At 43.9% G+C, this 25,204-nt stretch overlaps 1 protein-coding gene across 1 annotated transcript in view; it reads left to right on the top strand.

Moving 5' to 3' along the window:
* The window catches only part of LOC116971868, a 283,701-nt gene that overhangs the window by 119,621 nt on the left and 138,876 nt on the right, over positions 1–25,204 (top strand). The window contains exons 12-13 of the mRNA XM_033019036.1: positions 17,898–18,113; positions 20,547–20,799. Of these exons, the coding sequence (XP_032874927.1) occupies positions 17,898–18,113; positions 20,547–20,799 (469 nt within the window). The remainder of the gene's footprint in view (positions 1–17,897; positions 18,114–20,546; positions 20,800–25,204) is intronic.

The raw sequence follows: 25,204 nt of genomic DNA, 5'->3' as shown, positions 1-25,204 counted from the left end.
CGCCAGGAGGCATGCGTGCCATATCGCATTCACGCTTGCGAAACGACAGGCGGGGTGGAGCGTTCCCCCGCAGCGGTAAGTTTGAAACCGCGACCTGCAGGTAAGTGACTTACTCTGCTGTAGTTTTTTGTCCCCGCGCTGTTTTTACACAGGGGGGAAGCTGGACAAAATAGTGTCCACAAGTGCTGCGAGTGAAGCTGGCTGGGGAGGACCGCGAAGTTGCGGGAGCCAGCAGCAGCTGAAGGCGCAAGCCCCGTAAGTGGGATCAGCTGTGCCGACTTTTGGTCCCGCGCCAGCCAGAACACCACGGCCGGGCGGGAGACTATTCAGAATGGGGCCGTCGACTTTGACAAGTCGAAACGGCAGGAGGCGGGGTGGAACGACGTTCCCCCGTAGTGACAGTTTAAACCTGGACCTGCAGGTAAGTGAAACTGCGGTCTTTATTCTCCCCATACTGTTTCACAGGTGGGGAAACATGGAGAGCTGTGCAAATAACGGCAGGCGGCACAGGAATCACCCGTAAGGGAACAGCTGTGCCCGACTTCGCTCCCGCACCGGCCAGATTAAACACCATGGCTGGGCGGGAGACTATACAGAATGGAGCCGTTGGCTTTGACAAGTCAAAACGGCAGGAGGAGGGGTGGAAGGACGTCCCCCCATAACGGCAAGTTTTAAGCCTGGACCTGCAGGTAAATGATACTGCGGTCTTTATTGTTCCCATACTGTTCTACAGGTGGAGGAAACATGCACAAGGCAAAGAAGTTGACCAGAGCTGCGACAAAGCTCGCGCAGAAGACCGCGGAGTTGCGGACGGCAGCAGCGGCTGGCGGCACAGGAATTACCCATAAGGGAACAGCTGTGCCCGACTTCGCCCCCGCACCGGCCAGATTAAACACTGCGTCTGGGTGGGTAGGCAAGAAGAAAACCAAAAGAGTCGTTGACTGATCAGTCCGACTTTGAGCAGCCTCGAGCGGCCAGCGACCGTGAGCGCTGGAGCCGGTTGGACAGGCTTATGGAGCAGAGCTCCAACATGACAGACTCCGGGAGATGGAGTCTAGTCACTGTGGGCACTATGTAAAACCCACAGCAGCACCTCTTGTAGGGCTGAACAGTGCATCTCCCTCGTCAGAGGGGAGTACTGGGGGGTCAATTCTGGGCTGACCCTGAAGAGGGGTTTGACGAACAAAACTACAAGTGTGCCGGGGGTGCAGGAAGGCAAAATCTACTGGTCATGGTGTCCAAATACATACAGCCAGACCACGATGGACACCACTGCAAAAATACTTGGGACCAGGAAACTGCGCATCCCTGAATGTTCCAGTCGTGGAAATAGCATCTGGAAACATGTCGGAGCAGGACTTAGGAAAGCCCTGGGGCTCATAAGGTGACAACATTAAGGATCTCCTACAGCCAAAGACAGCACCCTAATGCACCCACCAGCAGAACAAGAGAAGCTGGTGAAAGCTCAAAGGCCAGGTATACAGGACAGCGGTCTTTTAGACCATAGCCCAGACCGGCCTTTCTGGAAGATGCGCAAACCCCCAACCCAAAAACAAACCCAGACACCGGCGCCTCAACCTCCACAAAGACCACACAGAAGAAGCAAACTTCCACTGGTAACAATGGAGGTAGGTGGGTCTGGTCCCTTACAAATTATAGAAAGAGTGGATAATACACACATTGGTGGGAGATTACACTCTTTTGGATACATGGTGTATATTAACTACAGACACTTATATCCTAAGCAGTATCCAGGGATATATCATTGAATTGTGCAAAAGGGGTAATGGGTAAACCCAACACGATTGGCTGGAATTTGTGTCTTATATCTTTACCAAAACAAAATAGATGGTGACAGTCGCATCATCATCGAATTGACCAAATTGAATACATTGTACTATATATTCAGTACAAAATGGGAACTGGTAACTGCTAAAGGACTGATTTCCAAAGGCTACTCCATGGCTAGCATCGACCTAAAAGATGCTTACTATTCAGTGCCTACACGGACTGATCACAAACGTTATTTAAAAAAATTCAACTGGATGGGGCGGCTCTGGCAGTATAGAGCTCTACCAAATACATAATCATATGATCATACTAATTGTGGGCATAACTTTGGAGTTCGCCTAACTAGCTATAACAGCCACCATACAATTGGGTGAAAACTGGGGTTATCATCCATCCAGTTAAATCTAAACTAACACCTACCAACATAATGGATTATTTGGGGTTCACTATTGACAGCTCACATGTCGGTGACTTTACCAAAGGGCAAGGCTACAGTCTTAACTGAGGCCTGCAACAACCCCACTGACATCAGTGAACCGTCTATCAGATTGGTAGCAAGTATAATTGGCATATAGTGTCTGCCTTTCCAGCCACACAATTTGGACCTTTGTATTACCAAAAATCTACAAAGGGCAAAAATACAAACACTCAAAGTTAATACTGGTCATTTCGACAGACCAATAAGCCACCAATCAAAACTTATGGTATTAAAATGGTGGAGGGATAACATTCGGCATTGTTCCAACCCTATCGTTATCAGCAAACCCTTAGTGGTGCTACAAACTGATGCCAGTGCGCTTGGTTGGGGTACTACCAATTTCCATCTCCATCTGTGGAGGTAGATGAAGGCACAGGAGGCATCATTATCACAGACACTGGGCATAAACTACCTGGAAATGTGGGGTACGTTCTATGGCCTAAAGTCATACTGCTCTGGGATAAATCACCAGTATGTTAGACTACAGAGTGACAATCTGACTAATACAATTTGGTAATGGTGTATCCAGAGAAATATTGGAATATCAGCTACTTACCTACCAGGTGATCCAAAATTCAGTGACAGAGATCAGGTCACGCAAATACAATACAATACAATACTTAATCACCAGTTACCAAACTGTGTTTCTTGGGAACCAGACCCTGGGACAGCAGGGACAGATGCTTTTCACTGCATTGAGGGGGCAATTGTTTATCTATGCATTATCTCCTTCTCTGCATCATCAGTCGGGTATTACGAAAAATACAACAAGACTCAGTGTCTGTTAATTGGTAGTGCCGATTGGCCTACTTAACCATGGTTCCCTGTGATACTCAACATGGGTTTTAACCATGCATCACCATCCTGATTATTGGTTCATCCCGTAACAGGGGAACCCATCCATGTCAAAAACAACAAACCTATCAATTTGTAGAGTCTAAAGAAACCTCTACTGCAACTGGGACTGGCGGACCGAACATTGAACATTATCTCAGCGGGCCACAGGCAGTCCACCAAAAAAAAAAAAAAAAAAAAAACTATATCTGGTATACATCAGGAAATGGGAGATATATTGTCACAGAAACAACACAGTTTGATGAACATAACGTCTGTTCTCGAATTCCTGGCAGGCCTCCATTATGATGAGGGGCTCAGTTACAGTGCCATTAACTGCGCCAGAAGTGCCCTTTCAACATATCTATGGCGAGGATCAGAGTGTCATTCTGTTGAGACTCACCCCTGGTAACCAAACTTATGAGGGGAATTTTTAATATCAATCCCCCAAGAACCAGGTACTCTCTAAATGGGATATGAGTATTGCCCTAACGTTGCTAAGGAATTGGTCTCCAGCAACAGTTCTGTCCCTGCAAAGACTGACGCACAAAACAGTCATGCTGATGGCTTTGGTCACGGCACTAAGGGTACAGTCGTACATAAGTTAAGGCTGGACTATATGACTTCTTCAACAGGAATATAACGTTCATATTACGAATTAGTCAAACAGAACAGGCCTCAAAATAGAATTTAGGGATTACCCTACAGATTTCGTCTCTGTATAATAAGACAATCATTGTTCTATATGGAGAACACCAAAAACATCTGAGGCTATGAGATGGCACTAGTAAACAGCCACAAACAAACCCACAAAAAAGTGTCGGTTCAAACTATTTCCAGATGGCTGAAACAGGTTTTAACAACAGCTGGGGTGGATACTAACATATTCAAATCTTATTCCACCAGGGCTGCAACTACATCGGCAGCTATGGAGTTGGATGTACCAATGAACCAAATCCTCGAGACAGCAGGATGGATCAGGGGAAAATGTTCCAACTATTCTACCACAAACCAGTAGTTAAACTGGAACTTTGCAGAGCCAATTTTAAGTTCTGTAATATAATTTCACCCCATAAATAGGGGCTATAATTTGTTGTTAACAATTTATCATGGATTTCAATGTTGGATTCATGTCTAAACATGTTAACACAATTCCTCCCACAGTCAATTAAGGCAGATGTGATGCATGGACTCGTTTCCACGGCATGAAATCACAGAGCTTTGAAATCTTCACGTAGTCACTCACGTGACTCCGAAGTAAAATAGTAAGATTAAACGAGAACTTACCAGTTCGAAGTTTGATCGTAATTTTATGAGGAGTACGTTGAGGGAATACGTGCCCTCCGCTCCCACCCTTGATCATATACTCAACTGGTATTTTCTTCTCTAATCTTACTATGTTCAGTCATTACAGTTATCTGTGATTTCACACCGCTGCTTTGAAGAATGACACGCATGCGTCCTGGCGGGGTTCTTCACGTATTCCCTCAACGTACTCCTCATAAAATAACGATCAAACTTCGAACTGGTAAGTTCTCGTTTAATCTTACTATTTAACTGGATGGATGATAAACCCCAGTTTTTCAAATAATTGTTTTGTGGCTGTTACCGTTTGTGTAGCCAATTCCAAAGTTTTGCCCACAATAAGTATGTCATCTAGATATGCCATTACCATGTGTTTTTGTTTCCGCAGAAACGCTAGGGCTGGTTTCAAAATTTTAGTGAACAGCCTGGGAGCTGATGTTAGTACATTAGGTAGTGCCCTGTACTGCCAGATGGACCCATCCAGTTGAATTTTAAATAACATCTGTGGTCACCTCTTATGGGTACTGTATAGTAAGCATCTTTTAAATCGATGCTTGCCATGTACTAACCTTTGGAAATCAATTGCTTAGCAGTAACAAAGGTTTCCATCTTGAAATGAATATATTGTACGAAAGTATTCAATTTAGTCAAATCTATGATGATGCGGCAACCACCATCTTTCTTGTTTTTGATAAAGATATTGGACACGAATTCCTGTGATTCGTGTTGGGTTTTCTCAATTACTCCTTTTTTATAAAGCCGCTGTAGTTCAGCGTGTGCTTTTGATTTTTCTTTGCCTGTAAGCACGGACATTCGGTTCGGTACATGCTGAACTGGAGGGTTATGTTTTTGTATAAATTCTATGGTATAACCCTGGATACTGCTTAAAATATGTGTCGGTAGTTAACTTATTCCATGCATCCAGATAGAAGTGTAATCTCCCACCAACCTCCATGCTCCCTTCAATTCGTAAGGAACCAGACCCACCTACCTCCATGGTTACCAGTGGTAGGTTTATTACTTTTTCGGTATCCTCCGTGGACGTTGAGGCGCCGGTGTCTGGGTCTGTAGTTGGGTCGGTGTTGGGGGTTTGCGCATTTTCCAGGAAGGCCGGTCTGGGCCATGGCCTAAAAAAGACCGATGTTGAGTGTACCTGGCCTTCGAGCTTTCACCAGTTTGTCTTGTCCGACTGGTGGGTGCGTAGGGGTGCTGTTTCTGGCCGAAGTAGTTTTTAGACGTTGCTTTAATGAGCCCCAGGGTTTTAGCCTCTTCGTCAAGTTCTTTTACCTGTTTGGATAAGTCACCTCCAAATAGTAGTATTGGTGGTTTGGAGGTTCCAGGTTTGCACAGGCCTGCAAATTTGGGGTCTAAAGCCGGTTGGATGGCACTCTTCCAAATACTATTTAACTCGTATTGGGAGTTGCAAAATAAAGCCAGTGCATCCTGGTGATCTTGTGTCATGTCTTTTTCGTTTATTGTGCGGGCGAAAGCCGTAATTCCCGCTGTTAGGACTTTCAGAACTTTCTGTAGTTTCAAGTCCCTGGCTCTGATTGATGCTCCGACATGTTTCCAAATACAATGGTTGACACTGGGAACATTCAGTGATTTGCAGTTCCCTGGTGGTAAGTGTCTTGCTGTGGTGTCCAATAATGCCTGTCCTTGTAGCTGATTGAATGACATGTAGTCGATACTTGCAGCTATTTTAGGTTCCAGGTTTTGGCCAGTTTGGTCAGGTTGAATGAACTGGGACACCATATCCAATAGGTTTTCTTGCACCCCATGCACACTAGGAGTATGTTCTGCACACTCCTCTTCAGGGTCAGCCCAGAATTGACCCCCCGTACTCCGCTCTGATGAGGGAGAAGCACTGTGCAGCCCTACAAGAGGTACTGCTGTAGGACTTACTAGCTTCCCACTGTGACTAGGCTCCATCTCCCGGAGCCTGTCACTTTGGAGTATTTGCTCCAACAGCCGCTCCAACTGGCTCCAATGCTCTCGGGCACTGGCCGCTCGCGGCTGCTCCTGTTCCTCAAGCCGCTCCAACCGGCTCCAATGCTCTCGGGCACTGGTCGCTCGCGGCTGCTCCTCAAGCGCTCCAACCGGCCCCAATGCTCACGGGCACTGGCCGCTCGTGGCTGTTCAAAGTCGGACTCATCGGAGTCAATGACTGTCAGTTTTTTGCTTCGCTTTACCGCCCGGCCGTGGTGTTGATTTGGTCGGTGCGGGGGCGAAGTCGGGCACAGCTGTTCCCATTACGGGAGATTGGTGTGCCGTTGGCCGCTACTGGCTGCCCGCAACTCCGCGGTTCTCTCCCGCCAGCTTTTTCGCAGCCTTCTTGTTTTTCCTGGATCTGTCTATGCCTCCACCTGTGATAAAGTAAGTGGAAAGAACACAGAGTCTCCTTACCTGCTGTTCCCGGCATTTAAATTCTGCCGCTAAGGGGAACGTCGTTCTCCCTGCTGTGACTCGTTGCAATGCGTGTAGCGATGTGACACGCATGCGTCCTGGCGGGGTTTTTCACGTAGTCACTCACGTGACTCCGAAGTAAAATTTATTGTCATTTGCACAAGAAGGGCATATAAGGGTATATTGAAAATCTTGCTTGCAGCAGCATCTCAGGTTTATAGACTCAGACAACACACAAAATCATAAGTTATATGTAAATTTTGCAGTGATCTCAGTGCAATTAGTCACTGCTGTAAGTGGACCTCATGAACTTTTGCTATCTAGCATCTAGTTTATGGGGCCCTTAAGGTTGCCCATATTTGCTCTACTTCATTTGCTGGATGACCTTACAAATTTTCACAAATATATGTATGATCCAGGTTATTGGTTGCCCTGTCGTGAGGAATAGCATATGCTCTTATAATTTCTTACTTGACTCTGCCAGTATAGAAATATAAAATAAAGTATTCAACTTAAGGGCCTGTCCCACTGAGGGGACCTAATTTGCGAGTTGAGGAGAGTTTAAAAAAAAGTGTCATGGTCTTGTTGTATCGCTGAAGTAGAAAACCTCCTACGACCTCCTTCGACTATGTAGAGAACCTCCTACGACTATGTAGAAGACCTCCTTCGACTATGTAGAAGACCTCCTTCGATCTCCTTCGACTATGTTGAAGACTAGCTTCGGGAAGATTGGACACCGAATAGTGGAGAGTGAAGACGAACTCCTTCGACTACCTTCAACTATACTAACACTATCTACTACTACCTTCGATTGCCTTCAATTACCTATGAATAACATGCCGACCTACTTCGACTAAACCTACGAGTAAAAAAAATATTGAATTTTTCCATGCCGACCAATTTTTAGACACGGACAATTTTCAGCATGCTAAAAAATACTCCTTGACCAAACAGAGGCCTCGAGTATGCGGGAACTTCTCTCGAACATGAAGGGGAGTTACATAGACCTCCTAGGACCAGGTGTCGACCATGCTGCGAGTTTGATTTGCGCGCAAACTCTTCTAAACTCACATATTAGGCCCCCGCAGTGAGACAGGTGCTTTAGTGAACATCCACAGAATACAAATACAAAGTTCAAAAGGACTGCATCAGTCCAGAATTACAGGACACGTCATAATATGCTCTTCATTTCCGACGATGCATTTGCAAATCCTTCAAGGAGCTGTTGGAAGTGGACAATTGGGGCATTTCGGATTCTAGCTTCTAGATAAATCTATTAACCTCTCTTGGGCGACAATGCACAGTTGAAGCCAATCACCCCTCAACAGTGAGAGTAGAAGGTTATTAACTCTAATTTGTTGTTAGAAAATAAAGATGGTTAATTTCAGTGAGAATGCTAATGTGAAGGTATGGTGTGTTTAACAAAATTTGGAGGTATTGATATAATTTTCCAATGGATTGAGCACAAAGGAAATTGAGGGTAGCATCCAATGCAACATGGGGTGAGTTTTAAAGTTTGTAGTGTCACCCTCAATTTCTGGATGGCCCCAGTCTCACACGTACACTGAAGACATTCCATGCTGATGGAGTACAGAGGAATTATCCCTGGTGTCCAAACCTGTATCTATCCCTCACTTTAATCAGCTACTTAGAAATTAATGCATTGCTGTTTGCAGAAATTTACCGTGCCAAATTTATATGTTGCCGCACATTTTAACAAAGCACGTCAATGGCCACAAGGAATGGGGGTAACATTCTGACAAAAGATTATCGACCAGAATCATCAAGTCTGTTTCTTCCTCCACAGATACCTAGCAGGCCTGCTGAGCATTTCTTATATTTACTAAGTGCAAACATCAGATCTACATAAAGATGCAAATTAAGAATGTGACCACAGAGATTAATTCCCTGTCAGCTATGACACCTCAAGAAATAACTTATGGAAGGTGTATTTGAACAAAGTATTGGTTGTGCAATTCAGAATGAAGTGACCTCCAGTCATGAACTATATTTATAGAGATAAGGTTGTTATGTTATGCAACTCGGAGAACTCCTGCGCGGCCATAACCAGGTGGCTGCAACCTTCCCTCAATTGATGAACTGTACACTGCAAGGGCCAGGAAGCGAGCGGGCAAGATCATCTCTGACCCCTCTCACCCTGGCCACAAATTCTTTGAATCACTTGCCTCTGGAAGGCAACTCTGGACTGTCAAAGCTGCCACAGCCAGACATAAAAACAGGTTTTATCGACGACATGACTTGAGAATTAAGGGACTGAAGTTTAGGGGTAACATGAGGGGGAACTTCTTTACTCAGAGAGTGGTAGCTGTGTGGAATGAGCTTCCAGTGAAGGTGGTGGAGGCAGGTTCGTTTTTATCATTTAAAAATAAATTGGATAGTTATATGGATGGGAAAGGAATGGAGGGTTATGGTCTGAGCGCAGGTATATGGGACTAGGGGAGATTATGTGTTCGGCACGGACTAGAAGGGTCGAGGTGGCCTGTTTCCGTGCTGTAATTGTTATATGGTTATATGGTTACTCAACAGCCAAAAATCTGTAGCCTCCCTTGGATCTGGTATTTTGTTTGTTCACATGCTTGATCAATGGCGTTTTATCATTAATATTTTATTATTATTAATGTTTAGTGTTTTCTGTCATTCGTAACTGTCACTATATGTCATGTTGTTACATGTGGGCGGAGCACCAAGGCAAATTCCTTGTATGTGAATACTTGGCCAATAAACTTACTTCCTTTCAGGTCGGGACCCTTCTTCAGTCTGATGGGATGCTGCCTGACTGGCTGAGTTAAACTAGCACTTTGTGTCTGCAGTTCCTTGATGAATAGAACCATCTTTGGACTGGAATGTTAGTTTTATATTTGGGACCTTTGAGTACTAACATTAATTCAGGCAGACAGCCGCAACAAGTGCTGTGGGTCTGTCTGTGTGGATCTAGCAATATCTTGCCAAGGCAACCTATCAATTTTATCTATCAACCTATCAAGGCAACCACACCAAATCCTGGCATCACATCACTCCAGTCCTCAAACAACTTCACTGGCTTCCCATCTCCCACCGGATCACCTACAAAATCCTGGTCCTCACCTACAAAGCCCTCCACCATCTGCCCCCCCCCCCCCCCTCCTTATCTCACTGACCTCCTCTCCCCCTACCAACCCTCACGGTCCCTCAGATCCACATCAGCCGGTCTCCTCTCCATCCACAAGTCCAACCTCCGCAGTTTTGGGGACAGAACCTTCTGCAGGGAAGCTCCCAGGCTCTGGAACTCCCTCCCCCAACTGATCCGCAATTCCGTGTCCCTCACCATCTTCCAGTCCCGCCTCAAGAACCATCTCTTCACCTCTGCCTATCCTTAGCCCCACGTCCCCCTCCCTTTTCATCTGTGCATTAATTGCCTCATATTGTGTTTTGAATTGAATTCTGTCTTTACTTTGTGTACTAGTCATGTCTCTACTATTTATTTCATTCCCGTTACATGTTTTTCCTCTACCTGCTAAATTTTTGTAAGGTGTCCTTGAGACTCTTGAAAGGTGCCCATAAATAAAATGTATTATTATTATTATTATTATTATTATGACCAAGCAGACAGATTATTGGCCTTTGATTATTTCCACCTACACTATTCCCTCTCTTCAAAAAAAAACCCAGCAACTGCTGAAAGTACTCAGCAGGTCAGGCGGCATCCAAGGTGCGAGAAATAGTTGGCATTTCATCTCAAGAATTCTTGATACACAACGGAAAATGGGAACGAGGTGCAGACAGACAAATAGGGGGTACAGCGGTAGAATGGAGGAATCAGGTCTGTGATAAGGAGCAGAGAAAAGTTGTCAAGGTAACAGTTAAAAAATGGTTTATTGGTGGCACAAGGAAACAACTTTAAATAGAGAAATTGAGTCGCATCGGTAGAGAATAAAATACAACGGTTACCTGAAAAACCTAAATTCAACATTATATGCTGATGACTGTACATAGAAACATAGAAAATAAGTGCAGGATTCGGCCTTTCGAGCCAGCACCACCATTCATAGAAACATAGAAACATAGAAATTAGGTGCAGGAGTAGGCCATTCAGCCCTTCGAGCCTGCACCGCCATTCAATATGATCATGGCTGATCATCCAACTCAGTATCCCGTACCTGCCTTCTCTCCATACCCTCTGATCCCCTTAGCCACAAGGGCCACATCTAACTCCCTCTTAAATATAGCCAATGAACTGGCCTCGACTACCCTCTGTGGCAGGGAGTTCCAGAGATTCACCACTCTCTGTGTGAAAAAAGTTCTTCTCATCTCGGATCATGGCTGATCATCCAAAATCCGTACCCCGATCCTGCTTTTTCCCCATATCCTTGGATTCCGTTAACCCGAAGAGCTATATCTGAAGGGCCTGTCCCACTTACGTGTTTTTTTAGGCGACTTGCCGGGACCGGTCATAGTCGCAGCAGGTCGCCGAAATTTTTCAACATGTTGAAAATCCAGGGGTGACCAGAACAAGGTACGACCCTTTGGGCGACTACTCAGGACCATACAGGCTTCACCCATGTTGTCAGTCTGTTCATGAGTAGTCTCCTCAGAGTTGTAGCTTCTTTCTGGTTGCCGCTGAATTTTCAACATGTTGAAAATTTTCTGCAACCTATGACAGGTGCCGGCAGTCGCCAAAAAAGTTGCGTAAGTGAGACATGCCCATTATTCTCTCTTGAATGTTGGAGCGATGTAAGAGGCTGAAGAGAGTGAGAGTGGGATTGGATCGAAGTGCTTAAGAACAATTGGGTTGATAGCACATAAACTATCTCAAGATCCTATAGTATACAGATGGCACAATGGGCTAAGTGTTTGGCTGGCAACCGGAAGGTAGCTGGTTCGAATCCCGCTTGGAGTGCATACTGTCGTTGTGTCCTTGGGCAAGACACTTCACCCACCTTTGCCTGTGTGTGTCCTTGGGCAAGACACTTCACCCACCTTTGCCTGTGTGTGTGGATGTAATTATGTGAAGCACTTTGGGGTCAATGCAAGTTGACTAAAAATGTGCTATATAAATAAAGAAATTTAATTTTAATTTTAATTTTAGTACACTTTCAATAAAGAACAGGGGAGGTACTCTTGGTCTCTTGGCCATAACTTATCCTCAATTGACATTACAAATAGCAGATGACCCTTAAATTTGTCTCATTATGTGTATGAGTGCTGAGTATCAACCGGCTGCCATGTTCCATAAATTGTCATCATTACTGAATTTAAAAGTACTTCATTGTGTGAAGTGATTTGGGAAGATTATTAAAGGCCACAAAGTAACTATTTTCATAATGCATACAGGTAAATAGCACACATTCATTGGCTTAATTTCTGTCAGCTACATTGCTTAACATATGCATGGGATCATTTTGAAACAATTTAAACACCTAGAATGTCTTTGAATCAGTGTATTCCTTTCACATAATCATGATTCGTTCTTCCTGTCTAGGGTGATGATGGAGGTGAAAATGGACAGAGCATAAAAAAAAATCAATGGTGATTGCACCGAGAGAAAGATTACAGTGTGGTTTATGAAAAGCCAAAATAGAAAGCCTATTTCCATGTTGAATCAGTTAGAATTTCACAGAATACCCACTTTTCTTGAAGGAATTCTAACGGATCACAACCTTCCAATGAATTTAAAAAGTGATAATCCTCTACATATCACTCTTATGTAGCCATCCCTCTGTCCCAAGTCCCTAACCCTAGATTCCTTCTTGAGAAAGAACATTGAGAAGCCTCAGCTTATACTGTCAAAAAGCAGGAACGCGATACTGATTTTAGATGATCAGCCCTGATCATATTGAATGGCGGTGCTAGCTCAAAGGAGCAAATGGGGAGCAAAGGAGCATCTATTTTTCTATGTTTCCATAAAGCCATTGCTTATTCTTCTAAACACCAGTAAATACAGGCCTATCTTGTTCAATCATTCTTAAGGTATAACATCTGCAACCCAGAAGACCACCAAATGTCCTTTCTCAGAATTACTTACAGGTTCACCAAGACTTCTAATTTTGTACTCGACCCTTCTTGCAGTAAAGACCATTTATTTTGTCTCTCATTAAATATGATTCTTATATTCTGATATTATCTGAATGGTGGCCGATTAGTATTATCTGAATGGTGGCCGATTAGTATTATCTGAATGGTGGCCGATTAGGAAAAGGGGAGATGCAACGAGACCTGGGTGTCATGGTACACCAGTCATTGAAAGTAGGCATTCAGGTACAACAGGCAGTGAAGAAAGCGAATGGTATGTTAGCATTCATAGCAAAAGGATTTGAGTATAGCAGCAAGGAGGTTCTACTGCAGTTGTACAGGGTCTTGGTGAGACCACACCTGGAGTATTGCATACAGTTTTGGTCTCCTAATCTGAGGAAAGACATTCTTGCCGTAGAGGGAGTACAGAGAAGGTTCACCAGACTGATTCCTGGGATGTCAGGACTTTCATATGAAGAAAGACTGGATAGACTCGGCTTGTACTCGCTAGAAATTAGAAGATTGAGGGGGGATCTTATAGAAACTTACAAAAGTCTTAAGGGGTTGGACAGGCTAGATGCAGGAAGATTGTTCCCGATGTTGGGGAAGTCCAGAAACAAGGGGTCACAGTTTAAGGATAAGGGGGAAATCTTTTAGGACCGAGATGAGAAAAACATTTTTCACACAGAGAGTGATGAATCTCTGGAATTCTCAGCCACAGAAGGTAGTTGAGGCCAGTTCATTGGCTATATTTAAGAGGGAGTTAGATGTGGCCCTTGTGGCTAAAGGGATCAGGGGGTATGGAGAGAAGGCAGGTACAGGATACTGAGTTGGATGATCAGCCATGATCATATTGAATGGCGGTGCAGGCTCGAAGGGCCGAATGGCCTACTCCTGCACCTATTTTCTATGTTTCTATGTCTATGTTTCTATGAAAATGCCAGAAACGTTTTAAAAGTCTGGCATTGTCAGTGGAAAGGGAAACACTTAACACTTCAGGTCAGGGAACCCTTGGGTCAGAAGTGGAGAAGAGAAAAACACAAATTAGTTTTAGAAGCTCTCCCAGTTCTGGTTAAGGATCCTGGATCTGAAATGTTAGTTGTTCCTCTTTCCATGGATATTGCCTGATCTGCTCAATGTTATTTCAGATTTCCTTTTTTATTTCCATTGTCACTACATTTGCCTTTCTAATTACTTGGTGTATCTGGACATTAATATAATCATCCAACTGAAAAAGTGTGATCCTGATTCTTAGGTTTTTGGTTAACCAAATGTCTATGCATGATAATTCAATACCATAATCCTTTATGTTATGGAGCGACCTCTCCAAATATATTACAGTGCATTTAGCCTGAATTACAGTCCTCATTACAGGCTCTGGAAATGGAAAGTATTTTGCTCTTCATCACTGATGCCCTCACCTTGATCAGTGCTGAACAGAAAGCAAGTCTGAGTGTGACATTGACCTGAGCATCTGCTATGACTAATTAGCTGCTAATTAACCTGAGCACGGAACAGCAATTACACCTTGCTGGCTCACGGGGACAGAGCTTCCATTTAGCTGTAGAATAAATACATTGCAAGGTGCTCGGTATAATGCTCCTGTCTTTGTAAACCAGTGTGCCCTCCAACCTTCGAGGAGCCAATCGCTGGCATGAAAATTATGCATGAGCAAGACCTTGACCAAAACATTTCCTGCTTAATTCAAGGTGAATATAATCAAAAACAAATCAACTTTGCAGTAAAGGTACTGCAGCAATAGGCTGGAGTTCGGCTTGCTGACTTCAGTTGGATGCATTCCAGGGTATCATGTCCCCCTGTTTCACATCACCTCGGCCAGTCAAGCAACCTTCCTTTCTTATTTACAATATTTTTAAACTGGTCAGTAAAATTTTTCCAAAATGAGAGAGAACCGCTTGGTTTTTCATGGCCCGACAGTTCATCTCCGCAGAGCTCCCCAGAATTATCCTTGGCAGGACTGACAGATAAAGAGGGACTGGGTCGATAAAGCCGACATTCACCAGAGTTGAGATTCATGTGCGGATTTCATAGAGATTTCCAACAGGACTACAGGAATTATGTGCAAGAAAAATGTCCGTGACCAAGAAGTCAAGAATCAGAGGCCACGTTTGCTCTAACTATTTATATGTTTGCAACTGTAAAGTACAACTGTAGTGGGTTGGATCTGGAACAGTGACACAATGAAGTGGAGAAGGAGATAAAGAGCTTAAGTTGCATAGTTATCTAGAGCTGGCCATGTTATGGGGGGGACCGATTTAATAGGCATCTGAGGGGTAACTTTTTCAGGCCATGGGTGGTGAGTGTATGGAATGAGCTGCCAGAGGAGGTAGTTGAGGCAGGTACTATCGCAGAGTTTAAGAAATGTTTAGATAGGTACATGGATAGGACAGGTACAGAGGGATATTGGCCAAACGAAGGCAGATGGGACTAGTGTAGATGGGACAGTTGGCCGTTGTGGGCAAGTTGTGCCAAAGGGCTTGTTTCCATGCTGTAAGAATATGTTGGATGGAGCACATGCCCCATCTTTATCAATCGTGGGGAAGTGGAGTGGATCGAGAGCTTCAGGATCCTAGGCATACATATCACCAACAATTTGATCTGATCTAATCACATCAATGTTTCATCCAAAAAAAGCACACCAACACCTTAACATGGCAAACCTGGAATTCTCTACAATACAGGGAAGTTGATGCCGAAGTATTAAATATATTCAAAAAGGAGCTAGATATTTTTTTCCACAGGTTAAGGGATCAAAGGATATGTTGAGAAAGCAGGAACAGAGTAGCGAATTTGGATGATCAGCCATGATCATATTGAATGGTGGGTGGGGCAGGCTTGAAGGGCTAGATGTCTTACTTTTGCGAGTCAGAATATCCCTGGAGTAACTCAGCGGGACAGGCAGCACCTCTGGAGAGTAAGAATGGGTGACGCTTCGTTTGAGACCCAAGTTCAGACTGAGAGTCGGGGGAGAGGGAGACAGAGATATGGATGGGTGAGGTGTGCAAACGAGAGATCAAAGGGGACGATGATCAAGGAAAATGTAGAATGGATTATTGGTAGCTGAGGGGAAGGAGACAACAAGGCATACAATCAGTAAAATTTAATCAAGAGGACAGTAAAACTAGTCGGAAAACTAGGATTGGGGAGGGATGGAGAGAGAGGAAAGGCAAGATTTATTTGAAGTTAGAGAAGTCAATATTTACTCCTGCTCCTGGTCTGAGAAGCATCCTGAGTGTGAAACACGATCTGTCCATTTGCCTCCCACTGATGTTGCCTAAATTCTTCCCGCAGTCTCTTGTCTCCCACTCCTGCTTTCTATGTTTTTATTGGTTAGATCCTGTTATTTTATCAACGTGAGATCCAGTCGGTACTGGAGAGTTGGAGGACTTCTGTTACAAGTTGGTTAGAGATTGACCAATGCAACGGGTTGTGATAGCTTCGGCAAGAGAAGTATGCCAGATCAGTGAAAGGCGAAAATTGACCATACATCTCTTGATAGTTCCTTATAACCATTGAGTCCTTGCCGACCATCAACCACCGATTTATACTATTCCTACATTAATCCCATTATGTTATTCTCCCCACATTCTCAGCAACACTGTCCAAATTCTACCACTCACTTACGCACCCGGGGCAATTTATATTTGCCAATTAACCTATCACCCTATACACCTTTGGAATGTGGAATTAAATCGGCACACCCTTAAAATACCCATGTATTCACAAATATAACATGCAAACATACCATAGACAACACCCAAGGTCAGGATGGAATCTGGGTCTGTCACTCCGAGACAACATCTCGATTACGCCACTGCATTTAAGTGAGTACCTTTTGAGAGAGGACGAGGGTGAGTTTAACGAGTAAACTTTACTAAGGGGCCCATAACTTTGCCTATATCCTCCTACTGATGCAGGAAATGCTAATATGGCCATTTCAGCATATCATATTTATGGAAAGAGAGATATCTGATTATAATCTCGAATCATGATTTCTGTCTTCATTGTCTTAAAATGCATCCCTGTTTGATTGCATTAAAGGCACCATTACTCAGCATTGATAGTTGTATCAATTACAAAACAGCAATAAGTGAACCCTCGTTTTAATGAACCAAAGAGGGGGAAATTGGTGTCCGTTATTGCCGATTGTCCACTATAACCGTGTAAGGTATTATCATTGTATATTGTAGTTAAAACAAAGAACTGCAAATGTTGATTAATACACAAACAAACACAAAATGCTGTAGTCATTCAGTGGGTTAGGCTGCATCGCTGGTGAACATGGACAGGTAGATGTTGGGACCCTTCGAGTTACACCAGCAATTTGTGTCGTTTCACCATAAAACTGGGCGCCGCTGCCACCTACACCGCGGACGCGGCTATTGTTGCGGCTCGCGATGTAGCCCCTGGCACAGCGCTTTCTTCAGGCCTCTGCCAACTACACAATGCACTCGGTCACTTTGTCAGGTCCCCGCTCCACTGCTGTCGCCTTCTCCTCCTTCTCCCGTTGATCTGTTCATTCAGCCTCTCCCCTGCAGTTGCCAACATCTTCCAAGATGGAGTATGTCAGTGACTCCGGGGGGAAAGGAGGATGAGGTGGCACTGGCGAGGGGGGAGAGGCTGAGTGGACAGAGCAACGGGTGATGGAGGATCAGGCGGCGGTTGAGCAGGGAGCGGGCAAAGCAACGGCTGACAGGAAGAAACGGCAGCTGCTGAGAGGGGAGGGAACTCCAAGGTGACTCAGCACGCCCTGTCGGTGGCGGCATCCTGAAGAAAGTGCTGTCCCCAAGGGCTACAACGTGAGCCGCAACAACACCCGTGTCAACCAGACCATGCGGTGGGTTAAGAAGGGCTCGCTGGTGCACCTTGCAAGCAGGAGGTGGTGCCAGAAGCGGAGTCAGAGCAAGCTGGGGGTGGCGTCCGCTATAACCAAAATCCTTTAAAAAGGGGTCCGTTAAATAAGGGTTTACTGTATTAAAAAGTATGAATTTAGGCACAAGTTTGTTGTTCTCATTTTGCAACATTGGCATACAATGTCTTCTTAATTTTTCAGGTCAGATTCTTCTCTTGACAAAACCATGGATACTCTTGCCTGGCATGCTTGGTTTGTGAGCCAGATGTTCCTGGATCAGCTCAGAGCTTTACACTGGTGCTCACCGGAGACTTGGCTATGTGTGCTTCTTGTAGCTTTAATCTGGTTTGTGCGACTCTATCTGCATTACTGCAGCCAGTGGATCTATCTCCAGGCGATTGGTGTCACCGTCAACAAGTAGGTCTTGATGTTTATGCATAAGGTGCCAGGAACCTGCTTAAAGCAAACTTTTGCTGCCTCAGTAACTAGTTTACTGCTCTTTATCAAAGCAATTGAAATGACATGATGAATGTAGTTGTGGAGAAAATAGACACAGGATATCAATATTATATATTTATTATACCACAGTGACCTGTGGAAGAGTTTATGCTGAGAACTCTTATTTATTTTTGAAACATTGTTCATAGCCTGCCGTGTGGCAATTGTAGAATAAAGTTTACAAAGTAACTGCACAGCGTTAGTAGAATTTAAAAGATGACAGTGACTTGCTATCACGTGACGATGCCATGTAATTAATGTCATACCATCAATCCCAGATGGTGTGCATCATTCAGCTTTTGTTTAAAATTGCTCGAAAACACGATTTTCATCCATCAACTTTACACCTTGAATCCTCGTTCTGTCTTTGCAGAATTTAGCATTCAAGATTTAGAATAGACGCTGTAAAAGGAAACTGTCTTCATGAAAAAGTGTCTTCATTTCTTTTCAAACCAATGGCATCAATCCCATTGAAATGCTTCATCCTGTTGCTGGCACGTGAGATTGGAACACAAATCATGCACGGCTCATTCTGCCTCTGATCTCCGTGTATATGTGTCTCTCTCTTTTCTCTCTCCCCCCCCCTCCTCTCACTGTCTGAATCCCTCCCTGAAACATACTGCCACAAAACAATTTCTCCCCCAATTAAAAGCGATATATATATATATATATATATTAAACATGCTTAAAATTATGCTTCACACATTCATTTCATGTTCACGTTTCCACTGTTTGACCAGAGCCAGTAATCTGTTTAAATTAAATAAGATGCCTTCATTGAGGTAGGGCAGAGATTTGCCCATGGCAAATCTTTCACATGGTAATTTTAAGCCCTGATAGTTTACAGATTCAATTTGACTTTATGGGATGCGGAACAGCCAAGATTTATTGCCTATCTCTACTTACCCTTGAGAAGGTGGTGACGAACCGCTTTCTTGAGCCAGCGAAGGCTTGGTAGTTTTTAATTTATTTCGATGTAGCAGGTTGATATATCTGTGGATTGCTGGACAACTTCAGATGCCATTTAAGAGCCAACCATATTGCACGAGTGAGATTGGGTAAAGGTGGTACATGTCCTTTAATGAAGGACTTTAGTGAACCTAGTGGATTTCTCATGGACGCTCTTGGCATTAATTCCAAGATATTTAATTAACTGATTTTTCAATTCCCCTGGAACTATGATGAGATATCGCTGGATTTTTAGTCTAGGCCTTTGAATTGCTGCACTACTACTGTTCTTAACAATTATGTGTAAATGTAATCTTCAAAAACAGAAATGAAAATCTGTTGATACTTTCAAATATTTTCTAATCCCGATGCATCCAATGATTGGCACAAATAGGAAATAAAACAAATCGACAGAAGCTGGAAACATTAATTGCATATGGTACACAATATGTCTTTTCCGCAGCTTACAGTTTAGAAGAAGATTTGTGCTGGTGAGGTCATATTAAATAAATGAATTGTGTTCGTTCTTTTGTGTTAAACTTTCATATGTAAGCATATCCACAGTTCAAATACATCCAAAATCTGAATACTCACAAGTTTAGTATTCTTAAAAAGGATCATGACTTTCCAAAGGTCATTGCTTAGCTTTTCATACATTATCTTGCTGAATCCCACATAATATATCTCATATTTTTTGTGCATTTAAAATAAACAACAGATTACTACAAATAAATAGTTTATTTACAAATAAATACAAATTAAAAATTGTACTGTATATACAGAACCACTTTGGCAAAGGATAGACATAGACAAATATTTGTAATATGAATGTGGCAATACTTAAAATATTACATGGCCCTAAGAATTTAGACTGGATAACTTGCATTGTATATATTACAAGGCAACTGACCTAGAGATATGATGGAAATACAAACCGAAAAATCTCCAGTCTAAATTGATCATTTTTATTTATATTTTTTACCTGCTTTTTTTCCCCTGTAAATGTTCCCTCATGCCTCCTTTCCCCTGGGTTTCTGAAACTGTTTGCTGACTGAGAGACCATCTGCTACCACGCCACTATTAATGACGCGATGTATCTGTCCTCTTGGAAATGTCAGGTGGGCTAGGGTGACTCCACCCAGCCATTAATAGCATCTTTCATGTGGAAACAATGTTTTTCTCTTGACAATCCAGCCAAATGCCCCCATGGGAGGTTTCATGGCAGTAAGCTTACCTTGGCAAATCAGCCATTTTGCTATCCGTGAGAGGACTCTATTACTAATCATTGAAACATTTAAAGAGATCATAAGGATTATTATATAAATGTACCTCTTATTATTGATCAATGAGATTGTACATGAAGGCATAATCACATTAATATCTGCTGTCTGTTTTGTTTTTAAGGTTCCACTTTTATCCACACACAGTCGAACTTAGTTACCAGAATTCTCTATTGGAGATTCATGCGGAGTTGACCATTGTAGCCCTGGGACCCCTGACCTTGAACGTTACGTTACTTATTATGGCTATGATCAGATTGGTCTGTCACGTACGATCTGTCTCATTCCCATCCTTCTTGTCAAGGCTTTTCATGGCAATGGGATTTTGGACAGTACTTGATCCTCTGGCAATATTTATTGTGGATGGCATCCTAGGGGTAAGTCAGTTAAATTAACTCCTATGTACAGACTCTAAATAGATTCCTGTGCATCCTGAAAATAAAAACTGAACACAGTGCTGTGGTGAAATGATTGCAGATAATTAACATTTTGACAGTAGATGGAAGATCAAGGCCACTAAGTGGAGTCAGTGCTGGATTTTGTTATGTTACATCCACACTCACTCAGCCCCTTCCCTGTTGCTTGAGCCTTCTCTGATTTTGATGCCGGCTTAACTGCTCTGCAGACATGCATTGAGGCCTTGATTGGAACAAGGGCTTTGAGCAACGTAATTGGCAGGTGTGTGTGGACTGGAACTGTACAAGACATTGGTATGACCACACTTGGAATATAGTATGCACTTCTGGCCATTATAGGAAGGATGTCATTAAATTTGAAAGAATGGAGAAAAGATTCACAAGGATGTTGCTGGGACTGCAGGGTTGAGTTAAAAGGAGGAGTTGGATAAGATGGACCTTTTTATCCCTGGAGAGTAGTAGTCTGGGAGGTGATTTTGTAGAAGTATATAAAACCATGTAGATAAGATTAATGGTCATAGTCATTTTTCCAGGGTAGGGGCATCTAAAACTTGACGGCATAGAGTTAAGGTGAAAGGGGAAAGGTTTAAAGGATACCTGAGGAACATCTTTTCAACATAGATTGAATTGAATTGAATTGAATTCCTTTATTGTCATTCAGACCTTACAGTCTGAACGAAATTTCGTGCCTGCAGTCATACATACAATCATACAATAATAAACAACAATAAACACAAATTAACATCCACCACAGTGTATCCTCCAAGCACCTCCTCACTGTGGTGGAGGCAAAAATCTTAGGGCTGCAGTCTCTTCCCTCCTCTTCACCCTCTGCGCTGAGGCGATTCCCCACCGGGCGATGGCACAAACAGTCCCGCAGCTCACCGAACCCCGCAAACGGGCCGGCTCAAACACCGCGGCCCGGGGTGGTCGAAGCTGCCGCCCTCCAGTCCAGCGGACGCAGCCGCCGGCCCGCGGCTGAACCCCGGACTCAGGTCACCGCCGCCAGAACGCCGTCCCAGCCACCGGAGCACCGTTCCAGCCCCGAGCCGGATCGCCCTCATTTGAGTGCTGTTCCAGCCCCGAGCCGGATCGCCCTCACGTGAGTGCCGTTACTCCCTCGGGCTGGGCCGCTCCGACGGGAGCGCCATTCCACCCTCGAGCTGGGCTGCTCCGACGGGAGCGCCATTCCACCTCGGGCTGGGCCGCTCCAACGGGAGCGCCACAGCCCCTCACGGGAGAGTCTCAGCCCCTCGCCAGGCCGCCCTCACGGGAGCGTCACAGCCACTCACGGGAGCGCCGTTCCAGCCCCGAGCTGGGCCGCCCTCACGGGAGCGAGCCCAGGGTGAGTCCTGACTGGCTGCCTCCGGAGTCTCGAGGTCGCCAGCTCCGCCATTAGGCCTCAGCACAGACGGAGGCAGAGAAGGGGGATACGACAAAAAAGTCGCATTCCCCCGAAGGGAGACACAGCAAGCCCCGTTTCAACCCCCCCCCCACATAAACACAACCTAAAAACCAAAAACTTAACTAGACAAAACGAAAAAAAACAACACAAAAAAGTAAAGACAAACGGACTGCAGGCGAGCCGCAGCCGTTCACCAGCGCCGCCACTTCCGGATGGTGGGATTGTGAAATAAAATGCCAGCGGAATGGTAGGTGCAGGAAAAATTAAAAAAATTGAAAGACATTTGGGTAAATACATGAATAGAATATGTTCAGAGGGACATGATATGGGCCAAATGGGACAAGATCATAGAACATAGTACAGCACAGGAACAGTCCTTTGGCCCACAGTGTCTGTGCCGAATATGATGCCAAGATCAACTTTTACCTGCCTGCATTTAATCAATACCTCTCCATTCCCGGCATATCCATATGCCTGTCCAAAATACTCTTAAATGTCACTATCACATTTACATCCATCACCACCCCCAGCAGTGCGTTCCAGGCATTCACTACCTTCTGTGTAAATAAACTTACCCTACACGTCTCCTTTAAACTGTGCCCCTCCAGTATTTGATACTTCCATCCTGGGAAAAAGGTTCTGTGTCTATCATATCTATCCCTCTCATAATTCTCTATACTTCTATCAGGTCTCCCTGAAACCTGCTTTCCAAAGAGCCTTTCCCTTTAACTAATATCCCCTAATCCATGCATCATTCCGGTAAATCTCTGCACCCTTTCCAAAGCCTCGCCATCCCTCCTGTAATGGGTCTACTGGAACACACACAATACTACAAATGTGGCTTAACTGAATCCTATAAAGTTGCATCATAACTTCCTGATTCTTATACTCAATTCCCCGACTCATAAAGGCAAAGATACCATATGCCTTCTTTACCATTCTATCTACTTGTGTCGCCACTTTCAGGGAGTTATGGACATCAAGGTGTACTAGTTCAGGTAGGTAAGTTGGTTGGCATGGACGAGATGGTGCAAAGGACCTGTTTCTGGACTGTATAACTTTGTGACTCTAGGAACATGTTCTGTCCATTGAATGTCCCTGGAATGCTTTGACAAATGGCAAAGCCACATCCCACAACTCTACCTTTTATTGAAGCTGCCAAGTTTGTTCAATGCTCCTGAATTCCCCTGACATTTAGAAACTTTCAAAATCCATTAAAAATTAAATAAACAATTAGAACCATTAAAATTATACAAAAAAAAGAGACAAATGCTTATAAATAATTAACCACATTAAAGCAAACACAGTAAATTATAAATAGTAAATTATCTTATCTTTCCTTTATTTCTTGCAGTCGTACGATGACCATTCAACTGAAAGAACTTGTGTATGTTAATCCAGATCTAACCTGGCACAGAGTCACAGAGTAAATACCCCAATGTAAATGCTGGGAAGTTTCACCACCAGTGGAGTCCATGTGGGATCTAGTGGTGAAGCTTAGCTTGGAAATGGTCAGCGAAAATCAGTCGGCAGGATTGCAATTGCTCCCTTTTTTGGCAAGAGTCCTGAAACGTGCAGGTCACTTTAATCTGGAACTGCTGCCAAACCCTTCAAATTCTGGGCCAGTGCACTATCGGCAAGTTCCATGAAAAACACTGTTGGTTCAGGATACTGATGGAGTGCAGAAGATGGGGATTATCCATAAGACTAACACCAACATGTTTCCTGTCCACTGACACATCAACAACCTTGTAATATCCCAAGATTAACAATAAAGCAGACTAATAATAGCCCTCTCGGATGTCCTCAGGTGAAAAAACCTGATCATGTGACCATGTGGGCAGGACTATATAGGTGGTAGAGACCTGGGAAACATTGTAGAACAGAGAGATGTGGAGTACAGAAGCATGGTCAGCCAAATATGATGACACAGGCAATGATATTACTTATGGTTCCATCTACCTTTATCTATTATCTCAATTGCAGTTGGGAATTGTACGGGATAACTTGTGGAATTTTAAGTATTTTGCTATTTTTTAAGTTCCGGCAACTTTGTTCATAGGCATGGAGTCCATTAAAGAATGAACCACCTCCTCACATATGACCTGGTTCTGCTCTTGCATATCTTGTTGACATGAGTCGACACAAATTGCTGGAGTAAGAGGGAATTTGAACCCAATAAGCTAAGGGAGCCCAAAACACCACCTATCCCTTTTCTACAGAGATGCAGTCAGACCTGCTGAGTTACTCCAGCACTTTGTGCCGATCTTTGGTATAACCAGCATCACTTTATGATATGGCTGTTCTATTATTCCAAATGGAATACTCTGACAATAGGTACCCAATTGGGCTGCACAGTGCCTCAGCGATGAGATCTAGTGCCTCACAGCTCCAGCTGCCATGATTGAATAATGACTGAGGCTGTATGTGTGGAGTTTCAAAGTTCCCCCTGCGACCATGTGGCCAGGACTATACAGTAAATGCTAAAGATGTGGAGAGTGTTATAAAGAAACATGAGAAATCTAGAGAACTGGAGCCTGGTTGCCTAAAAGTGGCGAGTCAGTTAGATAGGGCAGTGAAGAAGACATTTGGCAAGCTTCATTGGGAAGGGATTCTATACTAAAATTTGGAGATCTTGATGAAGCTGTACAAGTAATTAGTGGGACCACACTTGGAGTACAGTGTGCAGTTCTGGTCGTGCAGCTATAGGAAGAATGTCATTAAGCTGGACAAAGTGTAAAGAAATTCACCAGGATATTACCTGGACTTGCGGGCTTGAGGCAGGGAGAGGCTGGATAGGATGGGATATTTCTTTGGATCATAGGAGGCCTTTTTGAAATGTACAAAATCAGTAGGGGCATGGATAAATGGAACATCACAGTCTTTCTCCCAGGGTAGAGTAACCTGAAACTAGAAGGCATTGGCTCAAGGAGAGAGGGAAGAGATTTAAGAAGGACCTCA

This window comes from Amblyraja radiata, chromosome 4 (assembly GCF_010909765.2).
Source record: "Amblyraja radiata isolate CabotCenter1 chromosome 4, sAmbRad1.1.pri, whole genome shotgun sequence".
Lineage (NCBI taxonomy): Eukaryota > Metazoa > Chordata > Chondrichthyes > Rajiformes > Rajidae > Amblyraja > Amblyraja radiata.
This window is presented reverse-complemented; position numbering and strand designations above follow the sequence as displayed.